Source organism: Platichthys flesus, chromosome 5 (assembly GCF_949316205.1).
Source record: "Platichthys flesus chromosome 5, fPlaFle2.1, whole genome shotgun sequence".
NCBI classification, from domain to species: domain Eukaryota; kingdom Metazoa; phylum Chordata; class Actinopteri; order Pleuronectiformes; family Pleuronectidae; genus Platichthys; species Platichthys flesus.
Window position 1 is genome coordinate 14,406,193 of NC_084949.1, and position 27,124 is coordinate 14,433,316.

A 27,124-nucleotide genomic window follows, 5' to 3' on the forward strand; every position below is an offset into this window, starting at 1 on the left:
CATAGGAATCAGAAGATATTAGAAATATTCACTAGAAATAATTTAGGTTTGGATGGATGGATGGATAGGATCATATTAGTCCCAAAATGAGGAGATTTGTAGTATTACAGCAGCAAGAGTAAAAAATAAGTATCAATAAATTAATATTGCACAGTTAAGATAAATGGATGGATGGAGCAGGATAATGAAAGCAGACTCAAATCAACAAATAATAGGAATAATATAAATACAAATACATGTTGTGGGTGAGTTCGGCACTCTAGTACCACTGCAAACCACCAGTGCTTCAGGAACAGGAGCCGAGCCCAGAACAAGTCACAGCGATAGTAACGATCATTTGAAAAAATATACACATGTGTTTGTGTCGATGTGAGGAAAAAAAAGAAGCGGGTAGAGGAAGAGAGAGGGGGGGGGGGGGGTAACGGAGGGAGAGAGAGAGAGAGAGAGAGAGAGAGAGGGAGAGAGCGAGAGAGAGAGAGACAGAGAGCGAGAGAGAGAGAGAGAGAGATAGGGGAGGGAGGGAGAGAGAGAGAGAGAGCAGCAGAAACTTTCTCCTAAAGTTAGTGCGGAGCTTTCACTGTGTGAGTGAGAGAGTGAGGCGGGGTTAGAGCCTGGACTGAGCCACAGCGGCTTTGCAATGCGGCACCGCAGCGAACCTCCATCCAACTTTATCACCAGCCGCTCATCTCTTCACCTCTAGACACCAACATGTACTCCCCGTACTGCTTGACACAGGTAAGCGAAGCCCAGCCGGGCCGAGCGTGCCGTTTCCACGCTGCTCTTCGCTGCAGTTTTATTTTTTTCCGGTGTCGTGCGCGCCTCCGGTTAGTGTGTGTGTGTGGTGGCCGCTGTGTTGTCCATCGTGCTCCTGCCGCCGCCGCTTGTCATTTGTTGCGTTTTAGGGACCTCTCTCTCTCTCTATTTTTCGTCCTCCAACTTTACTCTCCCCTCCTCCCTCTCTCGCGCGCTCTCTCTCCCTCTCTCTCTCTCTCCCCCTTTCTCTTTAATGGCACTCCTCCAGCGGGCTTTTCTTGTGCGTCTCATTGCGCATGGTTTGGAGAGAAAATGGCGCTTCTCCCAAATCTATTTTATATAAAACGGGACGCTGGAGAATAAAAGGGGGGGACGAGAGGGGGCTTCGAATCCCGGACAGTTGGCGGACTTAATTGCGATCGCCCAGAGGCAATGATCGACAAATATAATAAAGCAACACACCGGGCTCATGAGTTGTGGAACAGTTTGGTTTTTTTTTTACACCCGGAGAGAGGAGGGGAGGGAAGGGGGGGGGGGGGGGGGACTTTGACTTGCGGCTGTCGCGGAGGGTGCCGGTCCTCGCCACGGGCCTTTAGGGTCACCCACCGTGGACACATTCACAACTCTCCCTCCGTTATCTTCCTCCACGTTTAGAAATAAGAAATGAGTGTGTTTGCGCACCAGCGGGGACAGTGTGGGCGTGTGTCCGAGCTGCGTGGCTGCACTTGGATTAATGACTAAATACAGCTGACCTTTAAAGAAGCAACTCTGCCACTAACCCTCGTGTTATTTACACAAGCTGCTCGTTACATTAAAGGCCACGTGTGGTGGAGTTTTTAACACGTTCGCCTGGTTAATGGTGATAATAATGATGATAAGAATAAGTCACTTTACCCGGTGCGTAATTTCAATAGGCCGTTCGGGGCCATGGTTCGGTTAGAGGTGACTTCACTGATTTGACTTGTTGTAAATAAAAACATGATGATTGATAAATATGTAATGTAGAATAGAATCACAAAAATATTGATTTTGAATATTCAGCCCATGTTTTTGTCTTGAAATGCAACATTGCAGACTCAGTTTTGACCTTTCAGGCCTCGACTCCGTGCGCACGTCTATTCAAAATATAAACAGAAAAAAGTGTTTTCATCAGCCCCTCTTACAATTATTATATTTATATTAAAAGAATATAAACTAATGATAATATGTAGTTAAATATAGCCTCCACGTTGAATATCCATAGCAAGTTAACCTTTAAGACAATTTTAGAAGAATGAGATTAACCCAACTCCAGTTCATTCTTTCTTTCTTCCTTTAATTTAAATTAATATATTTTTGTGTGTTGAATTCGTTATCGTTTTAACACGAGCTGTCTACTTGTGTGTACAGATCGCTTCTCAGGATCACAGAGGTCAAACCATACATGACCTTTTATTATTAGTTCCATCTCTGATCATATATATAAACATAAATGTGTTCCCATGCTGTTGTGTTTGTAAAGAAGCACTGCTGTTCCCAGTCGGAACACGGTGCAGTCACTGCGGAGTTAACAGGAGAGCCGCAGCTTCAGGCCGCCGCATGTCCGATTTCCCTCCGCCGCTCCACTTATCACATTGAAACACATTCGAGTGAAAGTCATTTCAACGTTTCAGTAATTTCATTAATCAATACTTCATTAATTGATCAGGTTGAATATGAACGTTTTCTACCAGTATTAGTTTTTCCTCCTTTTTTTGAATGTGAGGTCAAAACGTTCAGTTAGTCAGGACTTGTGTGAAATGCATGACATTGAATCATCAAGGTTTAGGATTAGAAACATAATGTATAACGTGAGATAATTTTGCTTTAGAAACTCACAGCTTCTGTGTCGTGGGTTAAAACTTCCATGGATTCAGAGAGGTCATGGCCCCTCTCCCTATATGTGGCTGCTTGAAGGATTTATAAACCCGGCACCAGACATGTCATATGTAGCCTATATGTTTTTCCAGAAATGTATTTGAGCTCATCTCAGAGCTGCAGAGCAGCAGCAGTGATGTAGCAGAGGAATTATAATCATTCCTTTCCTTAAACAGCACAGAGGAGCCCCGTGGAAAACACAGTGTTATTTCAGGCCTTTTCTGAGAAGACCTCAGTGTAGCCTGTGTTCTCTCCCACTCCGTTAACTTTCACAAACAAGAGGACAGAGCTGATCAGATGCAAAAGTAAAATTTCATCACAATTTATTATGTTCTTTCCCCCCCCCCTATATTACAGTAACAAAGCAGGAAGGCCGCGTCTGTGCCACTCCCGTCACTTTAATGCGTTTTTCCCTTTTCGCCTCCTGCGCATTTCTTCTGTTGACCTCTCTGAAAGACATAATCAATGTGCCATTTGATTTCGCTGCGTAAATTAAGTCCAACATGTCCTGCTCTTCCTCCTGCTCCTGCTGCCGCTGCTGCATATTTAGTAGGCTCCAGATAATTTTCCGAGCCTGGTGGTATGAGGCAGAGGTCCGCATCGAGTTTCCTCTTTCTTTCCATTAATTAAAATTAATTGGCAGCAGATCCTCTCGCACGAGCGCCGCATGGACGCGTGCTGCCCATATGCGCGATACATATTGATCTGCTTAGGCTGCTGTTAGACTAGTGCGTCTCTACTGATGCCTATCAAGCGGGGCTGATTTGTTTGTGTTCCCCTCATATCTCCTTGTGTTTGTGTTGTGTCTGGTGGATATCAAGATAACACCCTGCAGCCAGGAAGCAACTTGGAGAGGGGGGGACGCACCCTGACGTTACACCTGCCAGTTTAAAACCTGTAATTAAAAGTATATCTAAACGCTAATGTGTGTTAATCGTCTCTGATGATCTGCGATGAGAAGCGAGATAGTTTTTATGCGTCTGCCCACACCCATGCGCATATGGATGAGTTCTTCTGACGTGCGTAATCCTGTGACCCCATCCAGTCGCCGGTCTTCGATCTTGGTCACGTAAATAATTCACAAACCACTGAAAACACGCAAAACAAGTGTAAACAATCCACGATGTATTATTAATGCTGGTAAAAGCTTTGCTGGAATGGCCGCGCACGGTGAGGTGACGGACCCGAGCAGCCAAAATGAAGTGGCGCACCGCAGCCTCTGTAGCCAAACTGCACCGTGCGCATTGTTTCACATCCCTGTGACGGAAATGCATTTGCATAAACTTTTAATGTGCTTTGAAGGTCGTGGAGGCGTCGTTAATTAAAACTTTTATGCGCTGCGTTTTTTGGATTCAATTATTTCAGACTCCCAGTTAAGTCCCGCTTATCCAAATGAGATGTGGGCCGCTAATATACGCAGCGTGTCTCACAATCACTGCCAACTTTTTTCCTTTTTTTTCCCCTCTGCGAACTCAGAGATCTTTTAACACATCATGTGCGGGAGATTGTTTAACTCTTTCCCACCGCACAGTTCACTGCACACGCAAAAAGTTTTATTTCCTTTTTGACTCTCGCTCACAAGCGCTTCGTGTCTGATTATTTGCAGATCTAAAGTGGTTTTTAGATTTGGAGATCAAATGACTCCTTGAAATTCACTCAGCCGTGCAGATTGGCAAAGCACTCGAAAGCTTCACTGCATACTGTAGCCATGCCACATAGCCATAGCAATAGGGAAATAAATAAAAAGCGTGGCGATTGTGCAGACAGTATCTTTGGTGATGGAGATAAAGGCCCCTCTTCTGTGGCAGTAGCGGCTGTTTGTGGAGTCCAGTGTGCACAGAAAATGGTCTTGATGACATCTCTAATGAGATAGTGTGAGTAGCTTTCCATTCCACATCTTTTGTGTTCCTTCTTGTATTCCATATTTGTGTTTTTTCTTCTTTGTGCTGTTATTGCGTTGTTTCTTTGTTTTAATCTGCCAGAGGACTAAAAGGAATACGATTAAGATTGAATATCTAATCTGGCATCAAATGTTGGCCTTTATGTTTGAACATTCCCATATAAATAAACAAACATAAAGAAAGAAAGAAAGAAAGAAAGAAAGAAAGATACAAAAATATGTTGTCTTAAATATCTTCTAAATAAGAGCTTAGTTCATTAAAACTCAGAATTTCAAGACTTGAATCCACACCATTCCTTGTAGCCTTCCGTGTGTGTGAGTCCGTGTTTGTGTGTGAACGTATTTGTGTACTTCTACTCCTTCCCCTGTTTTGGGTCGAAGGCTCTCCTGTGTCAGCCCTGGGTTCTGGTTTCACTGGGACCGGACAGTGACGGCCGTGGTACGGGTGTAAGCTGAGGTGGGCCTGCATGATCTGGTAACATACCAAACCTCACTGGTGTCGCTTTGTACCACACGTATACACACACACACTAATCCTGCTCACGCTGAGTTTGTTGGTAGGCCCTGCACAGGCAGCGGAGAATAGGTTTGCTGTAGTGGACGATAGGCAGAGTAAAAGTGGCCCTGCCAACTGTGCCAGGACGGCAAGCAGCTAGGCAGAACCCAGGGGTACATTGTGTTCCTTTTACTTATTCATCCTTTCTGCTGGAGGCAGACCAGTTCCACCTCACACTGCTTGGCCCACAGCAAGAGCTGGTAGGCAGGGACGGAGAGAGGAGATGGAGGGAAGAGTGCAAGGAAGTGTTAAATGGCACAACTTGGCCATGTCCATCAACAGTGTCTGAATAAAATCTGATTATGTGGAAAGAAAAAAAGTGTATTTGATATTTGCGAGGGACGTGCTGACTTGAGGTTTAAAAAAATTCTTACATAAAGTCATATCTTTGCTTGTTGAATTTTAAATATCGGCTGTCGGAGCGCCTGTGAGGCCCCGAGCTAAACATTGAGGGTTTCCTCCGGACACGTCCTCCTGTGGGGGGGGGGGGGGGGGGTAAATCCAGTGAGGCTCTGCTCATCCCTTATCTGTGCAGTCTTCCTGACCGCCCATAGAAAATGGATTTTTCATGCTTAACTGAGGCAATTGGCACAACAGGGTAATAGGTGGCTGTACCCTGGATGGATGGGCCTTTGTGTGTGTGTGAGTCCAATGTATGTGTGTTAATACATGCAGCCTCCCGCCTGTCCTCTTCTGCCTCCTAGTGTGGATTAGGTTTAGGCTGGTCTGTGGCCAGCAGAAGCAGGCGGCCCCTATAGCGGTCTCATGTTGGTCTGTGATATAGTTGTGTTTACCAGGCCATACGGTGGGCACTTGGATGTGCATACACACAAGCCCACACACACACACATAAAACACAGTTACGCACTCATCTGAAATCAGTGTGAACACTCGTGCAGATAGACAGAGAGATATGTGGCAGAGGAGCGGCCGAGTCGAAATCACTTCAGTGTGCCGATAGCGGGAACATCTCGCTCAGTTTGGCCTTCCCAGCTTTTTTTCATGAGAGTAGAGAGCACCCCAAAACTGGAATGTAGTGCATACCTCCGTAAAGGCCCAATACTCCCCTATAATTCAATGAAGCTTTCCACACACTCACAGATATCAGTCTCATAAATAAGCCTGTTTTTTCTCTTAAGATTGATCAATTATTTCTTGTGAAATCAGTGAACATTTTCCAGAACGCCTTCTCACAATGTGTAATAAAGAAATTAAATTAAATCCTGGATCTACAAAATTGTACATTTTTTTCCCTGAACCATTCCACCCAAGTTTCATGTTAATCCATCCATTGGTTTTTGCGTAACCTTGCTTACAAGCAAACATACAAACCAACCAACCAACAAACAAACGGTGGAAAAACGCAGAAAATCTCCTTGGCCGAGGGAACTATTTTCAATTATACTGCAGAACCTTTGTGGCTGCAGTGCCCACTGCCTCGTATAGTTTTATTTGTTGTTGGGGGCTAAGACTTAGGTTCATAATATGAATGTGTGATTGATTAATAAAAGCACATCCCTCCTGTGCAGCGCTGTTTTTCTCAGGATTGAGAATCAAATGTGCACCAGCCGTTTATCTTTATTTAAAGTGAAAAGGCTTTGGCTTTGGCCGCGAGTGATGACATGATCTAAGAGTGGAAACGTGAGTAGCCCTGAAGGAATGGAGAGACAAGAAGGTACAATAGCCGACGCGCTGCACTTCTGTAGCAGCTGCCTGGGACAGACTCCCCTTCACCTTCACCCTACTCCTCTACCTCCACCCCCACCGCCTCCTTAATTAGCTCCCTTTAAAAGAGAAGTAACGGTTAGAGAGAGATGTGCATTGTTCAAGGATGAGCGTCGGTTGTTGTTGTTGTTGTTGTTATTTGTTCCCCCCCCCCTTCCCTCTCCCGCTCTCTGTCTTTCTCAACCCTCCCCTCCTCCTTCACCCCTCGGTGTGGTTTTCGCTCTTTTTGATTTTCTCAGAGGCTTTTTTGTGGGGGTAACTCCACTGAATGGGACAATGCAGCCTAGCGTGAAATTAAAGCTCTTAGTTAGTTAGGAGTTGCTCAAAAGAGGATTTTACACATGCATGCATTCATACACTCTCCCATACGCTATAGATATAGCTAATTAGAGGAAGTACACCCTATGTCGAGCATCAAGAGCCCAATTAAAAGAGTAGGGGGAAACCTCTGTGTGGAAGATCTAGGCCAAACCAGCGACGTGAATGCATGTCTCTGCCTTGTGTGTGAACCGTATGTCTGGCTTCCTAATCCAGGCGGGAGAATATGGACACGGCTGATATGAAGTTTCATTAACATATGCATGTCACGTACTCTGCAAGTAAACCAAGAAAACAGTGGGATTGATCATCCTGACAGGCGAGCGTCTGATTCAAAACAGATTGGGACCGCTCTCGCCGACTCTTCCAAGTCTCATTTTGGAAGTAGTCTCCAATGAAATGTCTGTCATGCATGCACATTGGAGTTTCAGTTGTTCATGTCAAAGGCATGTATTCGGGCAATTTCCCGTACAGCGCTGGAGTCTGATGACAGTTTGTCAGATAAGTTTGCATGCTCGCAAAACCATAAATCATTTAAAAAGTTATGTTTTATAATAAACACTAACTAGTTTACTAATTACTGTTGTGGATGAAGTTCGTTGAATCCTTTAATTGTTAATGGAAATATGGGTTAGCTTTAGCCTCCCTAATATGTTGAATGACTACCCAAGGCAATTTATTATTTGTGTGTGGATTTTTGTATGTATGTGTGTGTGTGTGTGTGTGTGTGCCTCAAGGGAGCCAACAAATATATCTAATACTTGACGCAAATGCAGTCACAATCTCACAATCGCCAATCACCAACAATCTTTGACTCCCATTAAGATTAAAAAACTCAGACACACACGCACGCACACACTCACACACATACTGTAACTACCGGTCAAAGAGGCCTGCCGTCAGACAAGCAGCCAGTGAATCCAGTTAGTGAGTCAGACTTTGTGGAACAAAGTGTGCTGCTCTCTGATCAGCCCCCCTCCTCCCCTTCTCTCTCTCTCTCTCTCTCTCTCTCTCTCTCTCTCTCTCTCTCTCTCTCTCTGTGTGTGCGGTGTGTGTTTGCCTGTGCATGTGCGTGTATCTCCGTTACTCTCTCTCTGTCCCATTGAGAGCACTGGCAGCCCGCCAGGGGTGGAAAAATCTATAAGCCATTGCGTAATATACCATATCTTTACCTTGGTTGAACCCTGCACAAGATCCACAGCTGTGTGAGCATACAAACAGAAATGAATGTGTGTGTGTGTGTGTGAGAGAGAGAGATAGAAAGACATAGACAGTAATAGACAGAGACACAGAGTGGCCTCTTTGTGGCTAGTTTTCCATGTGCACCCTCATATAAACAGTATCACACCATTTTGATCAGACGCTGCTGACCAAATATTTCTCGAAGCGGACTGAGCAGGGCGTTCTGATCACTTTCTGGAGCCTTGCGCCAAGAGGAAGGTTAAGCTTCGGCCAATTTAGAATGTATCTGCCTCTGAGGCTGTAGGTGTTAAAAGTGGAAATCAAATTAACCTAATGTTTTAGCCTTTAATGACACATTGAGCGCATGGCAACACACAACATACATCCAGAGCCAGTGGCATAGGTAACATCCTCTACTGGAGTTACTCGTTCTCCATGCATGTCTTTAGAAATGGAAATGAATGTACAAGGCCGTAGGCAGAGCTGCGAACAGGCCCTTCATGTTTGGCTCTCGTCTTTTTATTTGCAGATTCATAAAATTGCTTTGCGTTGTTTCCGGAGTGGTGGGTCGGTGCTGTGTCGGTGCAGTGCCTGTCTGCACCTGAAGCTTGTCCGGGAGCTGTGCAGAGTTTGAGCTCCCAAGGGAGGGAATGTAATGTTTTTTTTGGAAGCCTTTTTTATAACAGGCCTTAGTCCCTGGCTTTCATACTTTTCTGCTGAGTGTTTTGGTCCTGTAAGTTCTCTTATCTCGCACACAAACAGACACACACACAGACACACACACACACACACACACACACACACACACACACACACACACACACACACACACACACACACACACACACACACACACACACACTAAAGACAACAGTAGGCTGCTGCTCACAAACTGTTGTGAATCCCTCTCTGTGATAATTGAATTGAGATGAAACGCCAAACATTCTCTAATCAGTTCTCATCTTCACTAATATGATCCACTCAGCCAGTGATATTGGCCGTCACAGTGTCACATGCTCGGACTGATTCCTTTTTGATGGCTGTGATTATTATTAAACGGTCTCTAATGACTGCTGATAATCCCCATATGCAGCCGAGTGTGCTGGATTCTCCGGGAGGCGGTTGTTTGTTAATGCACTGCTGCTGCGTAAAACACATACAGATGTGTCAGTGTGGGACGAAACCGCAAACCCGACTCAGATCCAGGCCATTGTTTCGGTGCATGCTCGTGCTTAATTTCTTGCTTATGGAAATTGCTCAACAATCTTGTAACTTCTCAGCACAGGGCCACTCAAATTAAACCCACTGTACTTTCCTCCCCTGCAGCTACACAGTGTGAAGGGTCCAACTGTGCGAGTGTGGTGACGGTGGTTATGGGTGTGTGTGTGTGTGTGGGGGGGGGGGGACAGCTGTATGAGGGTGGCAGCTTCAGTCGAGTGGGAGAGGAACACAGCGTCACTTTTCACCTCACGAACTGTAGCCTATGTATTTGTGCGCGCATGTGAACGTGTGTGAGGCGGACTGCTGATACGTTTAGTGTTTATTGACTCAGAGAGACGGGCCGTGGCGGCGCACACAGTGTTGTACGGGTGGCAGGGGTCCAGGCGTGGGGGAAACGTGTGTGTTTAAAGTACACACAGGCCTAATTATGCTGATTTAAGCATTCTTGCGGTCCTCCCTCTGGCTTGCGGTGAGTTAACTGGCACAGGGGGCGTCCAGCAGCGAGAGAGAGAGAGAGAGAGAGAGAGAGTGAAAGACGGTGAGAGAGCTAGGGTAAATATTAAGAGGAGAAGACAGAGATAGAAAGTACGGACATTCAATTTTACAGGAAGAAGATAGTGAGCCAGGTTGGAAGAGAAAAGGTGAGGGAGGCGCACTGAGGGTGACTACAGAGAAAAATATGTTGCCCCAGACACTGGGGAAACAGAGGAAAAACATACACGGCCGTCAAACTTCCCAGCAGGTTTTTTTCCTCCTCACATTTGGGTTTTTAAGAGCGCGCCCGCTCTCCCGCTCTTCGTATTTATTTTTATATTCAGATGTTATGGATTGCTCCGGGAAAAGGCTGTACCTTTTCCCAGCAAGAGGAATTAATACTGTTTGAATGTTCTCTCCGGGGTCTAAAAGGAGGACTTTTTTTGCAAAGGGGTTTAGGAGGTTTAGGAGTGAAAAAAAACCTGACCACTGCTAAATAAACAAACTAGGCATAATTAAAAAACGGACCCTTGTTCGTTGACTCTCTGCTTGTTTCTGTGTGTGTACGCACCTGCACCCTGTCTTTTTATGCACATGCATGTACCAGACTGTCAACTGAGTATGAATGCAGTGGGATGTCATATTTACTAGTTACTAGTTACTGTTCTATACATTCATGTGTATCTCTACTTATTTCATGTGTGTACTTTTCACTTTTACTCCTCCTAAAATATATATTTGGAGGAGGCCAGTCCAGAAACTCAGCCATCAATTTGCATGATGCATCATTCTTTATTAATATATCTATATTATTCTAAACTAAATATACAGTGTAGGTACAGTTGATGATGTGGTTGATTGTTGCTGTAGGGAATGACAACTCTCATCAAGAATTTTTTATATTTATACTATATACTAGGTAGAAAACTGAATGTGGTACATTTGTGTCAATATATTTGTACTTTAACACATGCAAAAATATTCCTCCCCTACTGGGGCCGAACACATCAACAAAAGATCCAAAAAATTAGATTTACAGGTGAGTTTTATGTGTGTGTGTGTGTGTCCTGCACCTCATCACGACTTTGCTGCCTAAACAATATCCCAAACAAAAAGCCCGTACGGGTTTCCCCCTCGACAGAGCACAGCAGAGATTTATGATCGGCTCGTGTGTATTCAAGCCGACTTTCACTCAGGTGATAAAATCCTGTCGGAGCGGGCTGCTCTGTGTCGTCAGGTTCATTTTTCCTCTTCCTCTACACGAGACGGGATCACCCAACACCAAAGCTCACGTGTGAATATGCTTGTCACTTTCCTTGCACTTCATTTCTATCTTTATTTCCTCCCTTTTCCTGAACGCCTCCCTCGTTCTTTTGCTCACTTATCCCTGTTTTCTCCATCATCCCTCGCCTCCTCCTACTCTTTGTCTCATTACATCTTTTTTACTTTAAATGTCTCCCCCTCCATTTTTCACCTCATTCTTTCCAGCCCCCCTTTGCTGCTCCTCTCTCCTTCGCTCCCTGAGGAGAGAGCCTCTGTCTTATCTAGGATATGTTGGATTTGGTGAGCTTAAAAGCCACTTTACTGACTCCCTGTCTGCCTCTCCTGAGAGCAGCCTGGACTATCTTAAACAGTTTAAGCGGTCACCGGGCTTTGTCCGCGGGTATTCCTCTCATCAGGCAAACTTTTTACTCCCCACCACCACCTCAATGCTAATCGTTTACCTGACTCCAACTTCCCCCCACCCCCCTCTCCCTTCCCTCTGTCTCGCTCTGCTTCTTTTCTCCTCTTCTACTGACGAAAACGCTAGATACACACATATTGGGTTTCTTTGGTGATGTGAAGGAATGCTAATGTATCATAACCATATTACAGTACTTAGAGGAGGCAAACGGTGCCAAGTGCTATCTGCAGAATCAAATCTTTGCACAAGAGCCTTTCTCTAGGCTTCAGATTGAAAAACACTGTCCCCATTTTGATTTTCCTCTCTGGAAATACATAAAGCTGAAAGCCCCTCTAAAATGAGCAGAAACAATGGCGTTGTTGTATTCAATAATGCAATTTCTACAGGAATTGGAAAGCCAGCCTAAATAAAGATGAGGCCAAATCCTATTTTGCACCGGATTCTTTTTTTTTCTCTTTTTTGAGGCAGCGGAAGAACTTGAATTTCCCCCCACAATGTTTCCCTGTTTAGTTGTGTGAAACAGGGGTAAGAGGCCACTGTATATTGCACAATATCCACAGTTTGAAATACATATATTTCTAAGGAATAGCAATCAAATACTGTTTAGAAATTTGGGAGAAGAATTATTTATTCCAATGCTTCCAGACAAAGAGTGAAACCAGATGACAAGTGCAAACCCAGAAGCAATCCTAACATGATATAATCAGATGCAGGGCAGAGTGGTAACACTGGAGTGATGGATTTTTATTTTCGGGGCGTGTGTTGATTGAGCGGTGCCGTCCGTGTTGACTCACAGACAAAGAACTGACGAGTGGCTAGTCTGAGCAGGGGCGTCATGACTTGGTGATGACTCCAACTCCCCTAAACGCCACTGCAAGGGCGAACCCTTCTATGTGTGTGTGTGCATGGATATGTGTTTGTGCAGGTTTGTGAATCGCCGCATGTGCAGGCCATTCTGCGTCTGCATGTGTTTGCGTGTCTCCACTGTGTGTAGGAGTGTGTGTGTGTGTTTCAGTCCTGACGGCCAAGAAGCCTCAGCAGCATCTGACGTGGCAGCTCTTGCTGCTTTCAGTCCAGCTCTTTTCCTCCTGGCTCCCTTCTCTGTGATACTATCTTTTCATACAATCACATGTTTATAAATGGAGACTGACTGGTATGTCATACAACACCGGTTTCACTGAGAGTTGATAAACACTGCACGTTTTGCTGCAGAATGACTTGGCGAGGATTTATCGCAGTTTAAAGAAAGACAAAATTTCAGCAGATATCAAGTACAGGAGGAGAAGTAAAAAATGAAATCTGGCATGATTCAAGCTGAGGCCAGCGAGGGCACGGTTACACGTATACAGTATTTCACATACATGCTATTCCATCTCTCAGCACAAAATGGGAGGGATTTCAAGGTAACTAAAGGCCAATAGAAAATAAATATAAATATACCAGATGTGTGTAACTAAGAAGTGTGGAGAATATGCTGTTCTTCTATTTTACATTTTTTTGTATATTTTCACATTTTCTGATAATGTTTTGAATGAAAAACAATCACATATTTGGTTCTAAATGCAACACTAACCAAATGTGAAGGTTTGATTATAGATACAGCACAAAAATTCGACTTTTCCCTCGCTGTCCTGTTTGTGAGGTGCCTTTTTATCGAGGTGGGTTTCCTCCATTTTACGTCCCCTCTGAGGACATGTACTTATGGCTGTCTGCCTGTGGTCCTGTGGTGCTCCTGAGGTCTGTGTGAGGTGGTAGTTTAGGCCGGGGAAGTCAGCGAGTGTGGTCACTGAGGAGATAACTGCACACACACTCGCCCAGAGGCGGCCAATCTGCATCGTGTGTCTGTCTGCCGGTCCTCCTGCTTTGTTGGAGGAGCGCTAGTTTGCGACGATAAAAGTTTCAAAAATGATTTAGCTGTTGTGTGTCTGCGCACGTGTCTCCATGTGTTTTTGTGTGTGTGCGTGCGGTTGTGAAGGCTCTTTGTTTTCTCGCCTTGCATGTGTTTGTGTGTGCCCTCGGTTTCTTCCCCCCTGGCATTGTGTTTGCCCTACAGGGAATGCCACTCAAAATGGGCAGAGCGACCTTTAACCCTCACGCTGCCAGCTCAGCGTCAGGCATAACTCTCCGTTGTACTCTCCCTTTAACCCAAACTCTGTCAGGCATAGCAGAGATTAAGACCCGGCTCTCAGGAAGCCATTTGGAACAGACACCTTTTAACCCTAATGGGATCAGAGTTGCATAGGAAGCCACTTGGAGCAGCCATCCACTCTTAACCCCTATAATGCTACCAACTCAGCACAGACAAGGCAGAGTGCACAGGCAAAAGCCCAGCTCATATCATGCCACAGGGAGCGGGCAACGTTTAACCCTCGCGGCGCCAACCGAGCGCAGGCAAAAGTCCAGCTCACATGATAAGCAGAATTAAATCCGCAAGCTTCGGTGTCCCTGATAGGGAGCTCACTGGTGCAGAAATAGGATAGTAATGTAACAGGGTTGGTTTCCCATCTGCAAAGAAGCATGCCGCAGACGTTTGAGATGTTCCAACTGCAAATGACAATCGGTGATCAGGGGAAGAGTTTTGTATTTTTATTCAGGGGGTAAGAGAAAACAACTTAAGATACATTAATTGATTTGGAAAATGATTTAATGACTTATACACCTACTTTGCATTATTCAGGAACACAACAGCCATTTACTGGCGTGATGAGTTCTGAGTTGCAGTTTTAAAAGTTTTCATAAAGCCAGGTTTTTAGCAAACCTCATCTCACGGTGTAATGATTCTTCAATCACAAAGTTTGGAATCAACAAGATTTAATACTTATCCTACCGTGCTTTTCAAAATAAAACTGGCTGCGATTAAAGCGTGTAAACATGACCCAACAAATGTCAAAACCACTGCACTTCTTGTGTTTCTTTCCTGTATGAAGGTTAGAATGTGTGTGTGCTCTGCCAGGGCCCAGTTCAACATTCTAGGAAGCGATCAGTCACACAAAAGAAGGGAATACGTTTACAGGGAAGTTATGGAGAAAAGTGCCATGTGGCCCCTTGCAAATGATAAAGTTAATACTAAAGGATGGTTCTGAATATAATTGTCACACAAACTGTAGCCCAGTGAGAAACTGTCCGTTCAATTTAAGTACCAGGGCATGGGTTGCAGCATGTGTGTGTGAGAGATTGAAAGAGATAGAAGAAGTAGAGAGAGAAAGAGAGAGGGAAAAGGGAGTTTCTGCACTTGCCTGTCTGGCACCGGCCGAGTGAACGAGTGCACAAGTTTCAGTCTGGGTGAGTCAAGCTGTGTGAGAGAGAGGCAGCGTGAAAAGGAGGGGAGAGGGAGTTCCATGGTGAAGGGAGCGCGGGGGGGGGGGCAAAGCGAGGGATGCTAGAAGATGGATAGCAATTGAGAAAGAGAGAGGGCAGGCGATTGGTAAAAGCAGAGGGGAGACGCAGCAAAAGGCCGAGGGAGGGATGGTTGAAGTTCAACAACATTACAGGCCACAGGAAGCGGAAACACAAGTGTTAGTGCGGGAGAGCGGGAAGGAGTGCCGAGTAAGAGGTGAAAGAAATAATTGAAGGATAAGGAGGAATAGGTGATGGTGGGGGGCACAGAATGAATGTGCGAGCCGGGCTTGTGGTTAAGCATTTGCATAAAGCGTGAGGGCACTCTGCCCGGCTTTTGGGGAGAGGTTGGCATCTCGCCTCGCCGACTGGCAGGACGAGGGTCGGGGAGAAATAAAAGAATGAGGGGGAGCGAAAGAGTGAGAGAGAAAGTCTCTCAATAGTGCATCTCTTGTGTGGGGAGAAGCAGGCCTTGGCTGCTGCCGGCACAGGGCACGGAGGGGGGGGGGGGGGGATATCGGGTTTCATTATCTGCTTGATTCCTGCTGTATTTGCTAACCATGTGCTTCAAAGCCCTCGCTGCAGCTGTAGGCAGGGCAACCGTGGCCAGTGTGCGCCGCTGGCATGTGCCGACTGGAGCGCGGCTGTAGGTGTTTGCAACGTGCACTTCGGTTATAGGGGTGAGACAGGAAACGTGAGACAGGAAGCAAGAGACAGAAAGTGTGAGACAGGTGCTGTACTTCTCTGTGGCTGAAGCACAAAGCTGCCAAACTGCCATCACCCCCCTCTCTCTACACACTCACAAACACACATTCACTACCACACACTCTCTCATTGTGTATCACACTGCCCACTTGACCTTATCAGGAATGGCTGCCCTGGTCGAGGGCAAATGCTTTACTCTCTTTTACTGTCGGAAAATGCCACGCCAACAGTGTGTGTGTGTGTGTGTGTGTGCGTGTTGTTGTTTGTGAGGTTTAAGTGTGTGTGTGTGTCGGTGTGTGAGTGTGCATGCCATGGTAACGCTACACAAACCGTTGTAATCTAAACACACATATGAAGTCGTCTCCATGCATTCACTTAGTGTAGGCCTGCATGAAATCCTATACGGCCCCATCTCGCTGCGGCCACATGTTGAAACGTTTTTTATTAAATCATCGTTTGTTACATGCTGCGCCAGAATCTCCTAAGTTAGTTTGAAAATCCATAATTTTGCCCAGTTTTATTTATACTCTGATAAGATCATCCCTGGGAAAAACATTCTTTCTAATTGACAGCACCGTTATCTAGATTAACAGTCAGTTTTGCATCATCTTAAATAAGAATAAGTATTATATTTCTCTTCAGCTCTCTTTGCAGTTCCCACAACACATTTTTGTGTGTAAGAGTTCAACTTTTGAATGCCGTTCACCCAATCTAAGCCCATAAACCTCAACTGTATTCAACAACAAATGATCATCCTAAAATGTTTTCTCAGTAGTCCAAATTGAATTTGGTTCTCCAAATATTGAAAGTATTTTCAGGACATGAAATGGGAATCGTACTCACTTGTGGGGTTACAGTTATGTTTATAATTAAGTATATAAGGTGGAATTCATGCAGACGAGCCCGAGTCGTTGAAATACCACACAAACCTCAAGAAAATCCTGGATGAATTCATTTTGGATGCCTGAATAAAGCCCAGAACGGGCTCTCGATCTGATCCTTGTTGTGCTTACATCTGAAGCTGCAGCAGTCTGCCCAGACAAATCCATTGCACAATCTTGGAAGTATATTTGAGTGTAATATTACCCAGGTCTGCAGTCATGTCAGAAGCCCCGGCTTGCTATCAGTCCCCGTGTCTCTGGAGCTGTTTAAAGCTCACTCGCTGTGTCTTCCCCTCCCAGCCTCATGCCACAAATGGCTTCCAGACTTTCACACATAGTAATGCTTCAGTGTGTAAACAGGCGTAATTACAAACGATGCACAGACACACTTTTAACATCAATCTGTGCTGATGGGAGAAAAAGGGCAGAAAGAGGGAAAGGAGTTTTTTCTCTTCCTCCTACCGGGAGGAGAATGGATGAAAAGGTTTTTGAGCTGGATGGAAACGGAGAGCTGATGAGAAGTTAAGGAGGACATTTTAAAAAGGAAAAATGTGGGTCTGTTTGTGAATGCATGTGTGTGGGCTGAAATAAGAGAATAAGTGAATGAAAGAAGGAGAAAGAGGACACTCCCACCCCTCCCGTTTCCTGCGAGTTTCCAGGGAAATAGCAGTTTATATCAACTTAACCGTGATTGTTTTATATCCCTGAGGCTCGTGAGGTTACAACCCATCACCTCTTAATGGCAGGGTGTTACTCACCACTACTCAGTCCTGCTCAGTCCTCACCTTACCTCTCTATTTTTCCTGTGCTTCGAACGGAAAGAAAACATGGAAACTTCGCTGTGCAGCCTATAAAAAATTATTTCTCTCCCACTTCCCTTTTCTTTTGTAATGTGGACATAAATAACCTTATGTCCATGCTGCGTACAAAAATCAAAGCTCCCTCTTTAATATAAAGTTACAAAATATTTCATACATAAATACATATATATATTTTTTTATATCAATTTTTCTTTCCAATTCAAGAGATCAGAGTACACACACACACACACACACACACACACACACAAATACATAGTCAGAGGAAACATTATTTAGAGTCTTACCCTTACATCATCATGTCAATACGTGATTTTACACAGCAGATGTCAATGACGAATGACACACCCTTACACACGGTGTCATTCATAAGCTTGGTGTGTGTGTGTGTGTGTCTGTGTCCAACCCTTAAGGAATATCTTGATCCAACCTGACAAAAAAACTTGACAGTCAGAAAAAATAAAAATGACTCCACACGTATCTGGCCATCAATGTCAAACTAATAGCAGTGTTTAAAATGAATTTTGGTAAAATAAAAATATTCACAGGGATAAAGGCTCATATGTCGATGGTTTTCCTGTTATTCCAGCAAATACATTGGAAATTAGACACTCATTATTATGATGATAATTATAAAGCATTAAGATTAGTGACAATTATTATTAAAAAACATTTGAAATATGTATAACATTAGGTATAATTCATAAACATATATTTTAAAGCAATATGAAATTATTATTATTTCAGAAACGTTGTATTTTCAGACTAAACAGCAAAATGAAATGTTCTAATTATTTAATTAAAGAATGGGATTTATAATTTTAATGAATTAACTCTTGCAATTCTTTATAGGCTTCAAAATGTATTGGATTTTATGTAATGAATTTATGTTTGTAAAAAAAAAAATTTTTGAGACCACCAAGTCATATTTTTGTAATGCTTTGTTATTTAGGTAATGTTGGTGGTAAATATACATAACATAATATACTGTTATATTAACAGTAAATAAAAACAACGTAGAATTTAAACGAGATTTTAAGACTGACTGGAAATGTGGATGAGGATTGATATTTATTCATTTCAATTGTGTGTGTGGTGTTTTGTTTTGTCTTTTGCTTTTTTTTGGATATAATTGTGTGCTTTATTAAAATGAGAATGGAAAAAATAAAAGAAGAAACCAAATAATTAGCCTTCATGGGTTTAAATAATATAATGTCAGAACGCTGGTTGCCTGCAGCAATCTCACATGTAATGGCAGGTGACTCACACATCCTCACAGTGCAGGATGTGGCAACAAACAAATGCACGACCTGATCTTTTTCTCTGCACGTGCCCCATGTGTACGTGAACACTGACATTTATTTGAACACAGAACGTTATTAGCCGCTAATTCATCTCAGGTAATTGCTCAGTCTCTCTTGTGGGGATACAGGCCCAATAGGTCACAGGCGAAAGTAACAGTTTCCTAATATAATCGTCCAAACGGGAACCACTAGATGTATTTCTTTAAACACACATGAAGGTGTTGTTAATAGTCAATTAGTAATGTCCACATGTTAAGTAGGCGACATGAATAAATATGCTTTCGCTTCAGGAGGAGAAGCTGCTTTAGTGCGGTGGATTGTGTTTACCGTGGTGGATGTTTGCCTTTTAACAGATATGAACAGAGGTCGCGTTCTACCGCTGCCGTTGTGTGTGTCCGCTCCACCTGTTCTCCGCATCCACCTGCTTGTTCTTTTTCACTTTGACTTTTTTCAAGGGATCAATTTTGACCCTTCTTGTTTGACGTAGGCCCGCGCTTGAGGGACTGGCGGGGCTCGAGCGCCGCCAGCGGAGCGCGAGCTGGAGGAGGAGGAGGAGAAGCCACGTTAGATTTGAACTTATCTCATATTGAAAGCGGGTTTTACGCTTTTATTTTTAAATGTATGAATAGAGTATTTACGGGGTGATGGGCGAGTGAAGCGTGAGCTCACCGTACTTACAGGTGAACGGACATAATGGCGGCCGGTGTCAGAGCGAATGGTGAGAATCCCCGGTGAACGCGATGAAAGAGGTGGGTTTCTATCTTAGTTTTCATCTCCTGGTTAATATCCGTATTTTAAACGCGTAGGCCGTTGTGAGCCGAAGGGCAAGCCACGCTGAGGAATAGAGTGTTTCCCAAATGATAAGATAGTTCAGGTTAATTATTGTTGTTTGATTAGTCGTTAAACTATCTGGAAAGCTGGCATCACCTGCCCCGGGCTTGAAACATAAATTCTAGGCCTCCGTCCATCTTACAGCCAGTGTTCTCCACCACTGCACGTTCCAGCTGTTCCCTCACAATGTGGATTTACACTGGTTTAACACAACCAAGCTCTTTACAAACAGAACTCTCAGTATTTTTTAAAGTGTTTCCCCCTTTGTCTGTGTGTTTTTGGCAGTGGCCGCTGCTCCCAGCTTTTGGCCCTGTTAATAAAAACCTGAGGTGGTGTCTGTAATGTCTGTCCTGCTCTCTGAGTTGTGGCCTGTCAAGGGGGACTCACACACACACACACACACACACACACACACACACACACACACACACACACACACACATCGTGCCCAGTCTGCTGAACAAAGGTTGTAGTTCCTATTTTCTTTCCCTGCAAGAAGGAGCGTGGCACAGGGAGATAAGCTGAGGTATTGCTCAAATGATTCTACCTGCAGTGTCCAGAGGCAGAGGCCTGAGGGGGGGAACTGCCCCACACCCCTGGCCTTGCCCCATGAGGAGCTCTGGGCAAATGTGGGTTTGAAAAGGTCAAAATATATATATGTACAGACATATAAAATATTAGTCTGGCACAAAGTCTTGTTTGTTTTCCAAAGTCATAAAAGAACTTGCCGTAACTGGATGCTGTACCCTGACGTCTGTGCCCTGGTTAGTGTTTGGTGCAGCATATGATCATCATAGGCCTCGCAGTGAGTTTGAAGCTATTTTCCTTTATGGAGTTCATGTTTCGTACAATATTAGAAAAATTAGGTCTTGCTCAAATTATTGCAGAGCCCACACAGTCCCACACAGTGGCAAACACCTGAGCCCATACATTTTGTTCTGTCTGCAATGAGCTAAAGGAAGTGTGGATTTGAAAATGCCCTAAAATGGATATTAAATATCAGGACACAGTGAGTTTAAAATTATTTTTATATCCATTTTTTAAAGGATATTATAAGATCAGGTCTTACATTGAAAATGTAAAAATAGGGACATTCAATATAATTTTGATATAATAAACATATTTTATACATATTATATATAATAAATATAAGACAGACTTATCTCTTTTCCAAAATTATACAAAATCTCCAAAGTTAAAGTGTTATGTGCAATTTTGTGTTTAGTCCAGTTTATGATCCTATTCAGCCAGACAATGCAATTTAACCAAATGTGATTTAAGTTGTTTTTGATTTAGATTGTTTTTATGGATTTGAATGTTTCATATAATATTATAAGCTGAGATCATAGCAGATACTTGCATTGTCTAGTTGCAGAGGCTTTAGAAACTGACCTAATAACCTTCGGTCTTTCAAGAGCAGAACCCCCCCCCCCCCCCCCCCCCCCCCTCTCCAATGAGCTGACTGAAATGTGGGTTTTTAGAATGTGAATAAAAACATTAAATATTAGGAATTTTTAGTCTCATGATAGGTTCCTTTCACCTTTCATTTTATTGTGCAAAAGAGATGATAAGAATTATGTTACTGAGAAAATGTTGCAAGACAAGAACGACAAAAGAAAAAATGTGTTGCTGGTTTGAATAGACAAAGACGTAGTTTGGATTTCCCTGATAGTGCCCTCCTGATTATTATCATTTTGTCAGTAATGATATGATAGTGTTACAGGAAGGGACAGTAATACCTGTCATATATGACTCCTTCTCTTTGTCAGTGGCCCATTAATCAAAATATCCAGTAATAAACACACTTTCATTATTATTCTTCATAAACACACACATCTCTTAATTCCATTTCCTCATTCCTCATCTTCACCCATTACTACATTTTCAATGCTGCGTATGTTAGCATGAACAATCAGCACCAGGCCCGGCCGGGCCGGGCCTGGTCCAGATGGGGTCTGCAACCCCCCCAGCACTAGCAGTGATGAGCCAGTCGGCCAGCCAGGCAGCCATCTAGCCAGCAAGCTACCCACCCAGGTAGCCAACCAGTTATTCACCCTGCCAGTCATGCAGCACTTTCAGCCAACCTAACAGCCAGGTTGCCAGCCAGTCAGTGGACCAGCCAGTCATCCAGGCTGCGGACTCACTGTCAGACCCTGACAGGGGGAAGAGGCCAGGCTAAATCTGATGGTCCTGAAAGCCAACCAGAGGACTCTGGCCTTTGTAGGGCGTTCACAGACAGCCTGTCCCGTTGCACTGCAGGGGGCTTCATCCCACAATCAAATGGCCAGGCCCTCAACTTTGCCACATGACAAGTTAGCTTTTTGTGGCTGCCCATTGCTGAGATTCCAGATTTGATAATGTCTTCGTGATTCCTGTGAGCCTCATCGTTTATTTCTATTATTTTGGACGGCATAAATAAGCAAATGTCGTCTTTTTTATGTAATCTGGAAGCTTGGCATTTAAATACCCTTCTAATGGGTATCTATACGTACGTTGTTCAGGCCATTAAGGACATTATTTTACTAACAAATACATCAGATTATATTGAATTGATCCTGAGTGGGAGCCTTTGTCTCTCACATATTTCTCCCATGGTGCACTGGGCACAGCCTGTCCCTCCGAGGTCATGCGGGTCAGCCAATGAGGACGAGACAATGTGCTTGCAAGGGCAGCTATACTGCCTGGTGCTCGCTCACGTTCTGTTGCAGTTCAATCCCAATTACGTGTCATTGTGTCCTTTTCCATAATGTAACAAGGGGAATATATGGGCAATTTAGTGACTGCGGGAGGAGACGATAATTCTTTTCACTAGTACAATGATTACCATATCTGAATCTGAGAGCATTAGACTAAGCTTTCTGAATTACAGAGAAGCAGAATAGTCTGTTTTAGACAGATTTGATATCCGCTTGCCTCGGTAAACAGCTTTACGTGTAAATACGTCTTACAGGAAGCCGTCCACCGCAGCACTTTGCAGCCTTCATTGTCCACTGAATCACACACAAACGGGATTGCGCTCTAATTTGGTAACAGAAACTTTTAATGTGTTTCTGTGTGTGTGTGCGGCTGGTGCCATTAAATCGAAGTAAAACAAAACAAAACAAAAAATAGAGAGGGAACGAAGGGGCCAGTTTGGATTTGAGAGTACATTTTTGAAACAGAAGAGCATTTTTTTGGATGGTATTTTTTTGTTAGGGGGGCTAATGGGCATTTTCTCCCCCCTCCTCTCTTTGTTTGTGTGGTAAATCCAGGAGCAGCTGCTGGTCCCAGGGTCTAGTGGGATTTTGGGCCTGTGTTTTCTCATGCCATCCCATGCCAGGGTGGTGTAACGCGAGTAGCGAGAGAGGGAGAAAGAGAGAGAGAGGGGTGTTTCTGTAGGGGAGGGTGTGTGTGTCTGTTGGGGGGGGGGGGGGGGGGGGGTTGCAGTTGGAGAGCTGGTTTGTTGGTAGCGCTGTGACCACGCCGGTGACGAAGGCGATGTGGGGGTGGGGGGGGGTTTAGGAGGCGGGCGCTGTCTGGATTGGATGCATCTAAAATTAATATCCTCTGGACTTTGCCTTTGCACTAGATTGGAACTTGTCTATTTGGCTAATGACGTGCCTTCTGCCTGCACCACACACAATCCCACCCCGTTCTCCCCCTCCCGCCTCTTCCTCTATCTCTCTCTCTCTCTCTCTCTCTCTCTCTCTCTCTCTCTCTCTCTCCCCCCTCCACTACCAACCACCAACCAACCAACAAACCACCCCCCCCCACCTCTTTGCTTCTCCCTCTGCCATCGCTCTCTCTCTTCCCTCCCTTTCAGTGTTGGGAGCGTGCGTATTGGCTGGGCTGTTTGAGACTCGGTGCCAAATAGGTGGGCCCTCTGCGTGTTGGCACAGACTCAGTCAATGGTTAGAGAAGGAAAGTGGAGAGGAAGAGAGAAAGAGAGGGACAGAGTTGGAGAGAAAGAGGGGGAAAAAAGAAGCTGCACTCGGGTTTGCCAGCGGTCGTGCACACTCTTCCAACATTGATTCGGTCCTCTTGTTTTTTGTTTTTTTTTCTTCCTCTTCTCCTCTGTCTGCACCCCCCTTTCTCCAGCTCTCTCTATCCCTGTCCGTGAGTCTTATGCAGATCCTACAGAACTGAACCAATAGCTCACGCTGCTTTGCCAACCTTTTTTTATTTTGTTTTTCATCAAGATCTTTTTTTTTTCTACATATTTTTGAAAACAAACAAAGAGGCTTGTTCTAGTTTTTGACAGTTTTATCCTTTTGTTACGGCAATATCTGTTCTATTTTGATTTTGCACGGTCAGCGCTTTAAAAAAAATCCTTTTAGAAAGAGAGATTGCTGAACTTCTACACTCTCCTTCTGTTGTCCTCTTGAACAGCACCTCTCCTGCAACTCCTGCTACAGTACCTCCTGTGTTCCTGTGCTGGTATTACACTGCGCCCCCTTGGCCTGCCTCCTCTTTCTCAGCTTTTTCCCCCCTGCTGCTTTTGTTGGACAGTTTCTCAGCTTCTCTTTTTGCTTCATTTTTTCCCCCTCCTCAGCCTTTTGTTTTCTAAAATACGCTGCATTACCCCAGCAACTTTTGACTACACTCCAGTTTTCTAAACTGGTGGTGCATTTTTAGTTTCTTTGCAATCGGCGGGTGAATTTATGATGAGAGAGCAAAATGGTAACTACCATGTTATTCTTGTTTTAATTACATGTGTTTTTCTACGTGCACAAATATTTAATGTTGTGGCCTTTCAATGTAACGCTTTGTTTTTGCAATATTCTGATATTTTAGTTTGAGTTTTAAGATTATTTCAGCATTGTATTCAATTTATTTCAAATTACAGTAAGTATATGTATTAAGCTTTTTAAAAAATGTAGATATAACATTTTATCAGCTGATAGTTTTTTCCAGAATTAAAAATGTTTTTGTTGTAGTTTTGTAATTGGTAGAGGCAGAGATATTTTTTCATTCTTGGCTTACACATTTTTAAAATTTTGATATTTATTTATTAGCAGGCTCATGATTTTTTACAGTAATATAATTTAAAGAAAACCCTCACAATAAATACTTTTAGATATTTTTTCCTCATCTGTTAATTCAGCCTTTCATTGTGTTATGTGTTTTGTAAAATGTGTTCAATGTGATGCGTGTCAGGTGTAGAGTCTCTCTTTCTCTGTCTCTCTCTCTCCCTCTGTCTCTTCTTTCTTTGCCTCTCCCTCTCTCTCTCTCTCTCTCTCTCTCTCTCCCTCTCTCTCTCTCTCTGAACCCCTCGCTCATTCTCTCCCTCCGCTCACACAGAGCAGGCGCTGCTCCTCCATGCTGCGCGCCGGTGCTAACTGCCTCTCTTCTCTCTTCCCTTCCTCACCCCCACTCCCTCTCTCCCCATCCTTCTCTCCCCCATTCTCCCCCTCTCTCTCCAATGCCTCATCCTGCTTCCCCCCACCCTCTCTCTCCTCCAACCTCCCACCTTCTTCCTCCCTCATCCAGGATGAATTCCACCCGTTCATCGAGGCCCTGCTGCCCCACGTCCGCGCCTTCGCCTACACCTGGTTCAACCTGCAGGCCCGTAAGCGCAAGTACTTCAAGAAGCATGAGAAGCGCATGTCCAAGGAGGAAGAACGCGCAGTGAAGGATGAGCTGCTGGGGGAGAAGCCAGAGATCAAACAGAAGTGGGCCTCGCGCCTGCTGGCCAAGCTCCGTAAGGACATCCGGCCTGAGTTCCGTGAGGACTTTGTGCTCACCATCACGGGGAAAAAGCCCCCCTGCTGTGTGCTGTCCAACCCCGACCAGAAGGGCAAGATCCGTCGCATCGACTGCCTCCGCCAAGCCGACAAGGTGTGGCGACTGGACCTGGTGATGGTCATCCTGTTCAAGGGCAGCCCCCTGGAGAGCACGGACGGGGAACGGCTGGTGAAGTCACCACAGTGCACCAACCCTGGCTTGTGCGTCCAGCCGCACCACATCGGAGTGTCCGTCAAGGAGCTCGACCTCTACCTGGCCTACTTCGTCCACACGCCAGGTATGTGGCCAAACTTACACCAATAGAGAGGGATGCCAACACATATAGACTCCATACATATGCACATACTTGTACACGCACATTTACATAGTCATACGAATGTACAGACAGAAAACACAATTACACACTCGCGTGTGTGGTACATCATTAGATAGAGGAAATAGCAGAAAGAAAAAATAAATAAAAGCTGACTTGTTTTTTTAACTTTAAAGTTTCAGACATATTCTAAAAACATATGTTAAGTAAATATGTGAAATAACAACAAAGATACCTGATAAGGATAAATGCAAATTGTAAATTCGAAAAATGTGTTAAGTTAATGATATGCAATTTTTTTGGAGAACCAAAATATAAATCCCCTCTTGCTCTTTATTTCCCAACAATCAGTTAATATTTTTGCTTTATGCCTGTTTTTGTATTTTTTACATAAAAAGAATATGTGTGTCTGTCAACGATATTCATCCAGCGTGCTCTGGCAAGTACACATTCATTTTTCTGAGCGAGGAATTTGTGGCTTCATATGGACATATAGTTTGTGTTTTTTTATAGGAAGGAATTTGCATGCCTGTGTTTGTACGTGTGTGTGTGTTTTTATGAGATGATCACCACTGTCAAATTGTGTATTTTTTGTGCACGGGTGAGAGTCACTATTTATAAGATTGAACTGAGTCGGTGAAGTGTGTGTGCCACTGTGCCATTGTAGCCAAAGAACGCCATTTGGCCAAAGCCCAGGTTGTCTGAGTGTGTGTCTGCGTGCGTTTGTGAGTGAGTGTGTGTGTGTGTGTGTTTTGAAGAGAGAAGCAGCAGAGACGCGAGTCTCCTGCTCTCAGGCCGCAGGCTGCTGTCGCCTTCACCGTCTGCCTGAACGCTAGCACCCCGTCGGACCTGGCTGCCAAACACACACTCGCACACAAAATGCCAGTGCTTACAGACAGCCAGTACTATTGCAGCCACCTTCACACCCATACACACATATACAAACACAGCTAAAAAAAGATGCACACATCCGGTAAGAAAAAAAAGAATAACAACTCTGTCATCTTTGTAGCACACTTTCACACGTAGAGCCAAACATGGTTTTAGTCACGATTACGTACAAACGCCCACACAACACACACACTCGGCCAAGCAGTATCATGGATACAGTTTGATACAGCCAAACATTGTTGTATCTCAGCCACCATCATGGATACACACACTCACACCCGGCCAAACATTGCTGTAGCCTCCAGTGCGCATACTCTACACACATCGCCAAAACACTGGCTGTGTAGTAGTTTTTCCCCCCGCATTGCAAAAAAATAACTGTTACAGCAAACACACGCACACAAACACACACACACACACGAAAGACATTTCACAGCCAAATCCTGCAAATACACAGTACCTCACCATTCGCTTTCTACGTATACAAACACATGCTCATGACCTAATATTATCTCAGCTGGAATTTTCTGGAAATTTCAAACAGTGACTCAACCAGCTTCACACACACATATATGTATATACAGCAAACCTCAGCCTCTGCCCAAATACACA

General features: G+C 44.2%; 1 protein-coding gene across 11 annotated transcripts in view; it reads left to right on the forward strand.

Moving 5' to 3' along the window:
- Window positions 1-27,124, forward strand: part of LOC133953292 (nuclear factor 1 X-type-like) — a 107,283-nt gene that overhangs the window by 11,360 nt on the left and 68,799 nt on the right. For 5 of the 11 annotated variants that reach the window (XM_062387140.1, XM_062387141.1, XM_062387142.1 and 2 more), the window contains exon 3: window positions 25,054-25,585. In XM_062387140.1, coding sequence (XP_062243124.1) covers window positions 25,054-25,585 — 532 coding nt within the window. Of the gene's footprint in view, window positions 1-536; window positions 736-23,367; window positions 24,244-24,867; window positions 25,586-27,124 lie in introns of those variants that run through there. The other 6 variants (XM_062387139.1, XM_062387146.1, XM_062387147.1 and 3 more) reach the window with 3 other exon arrangements.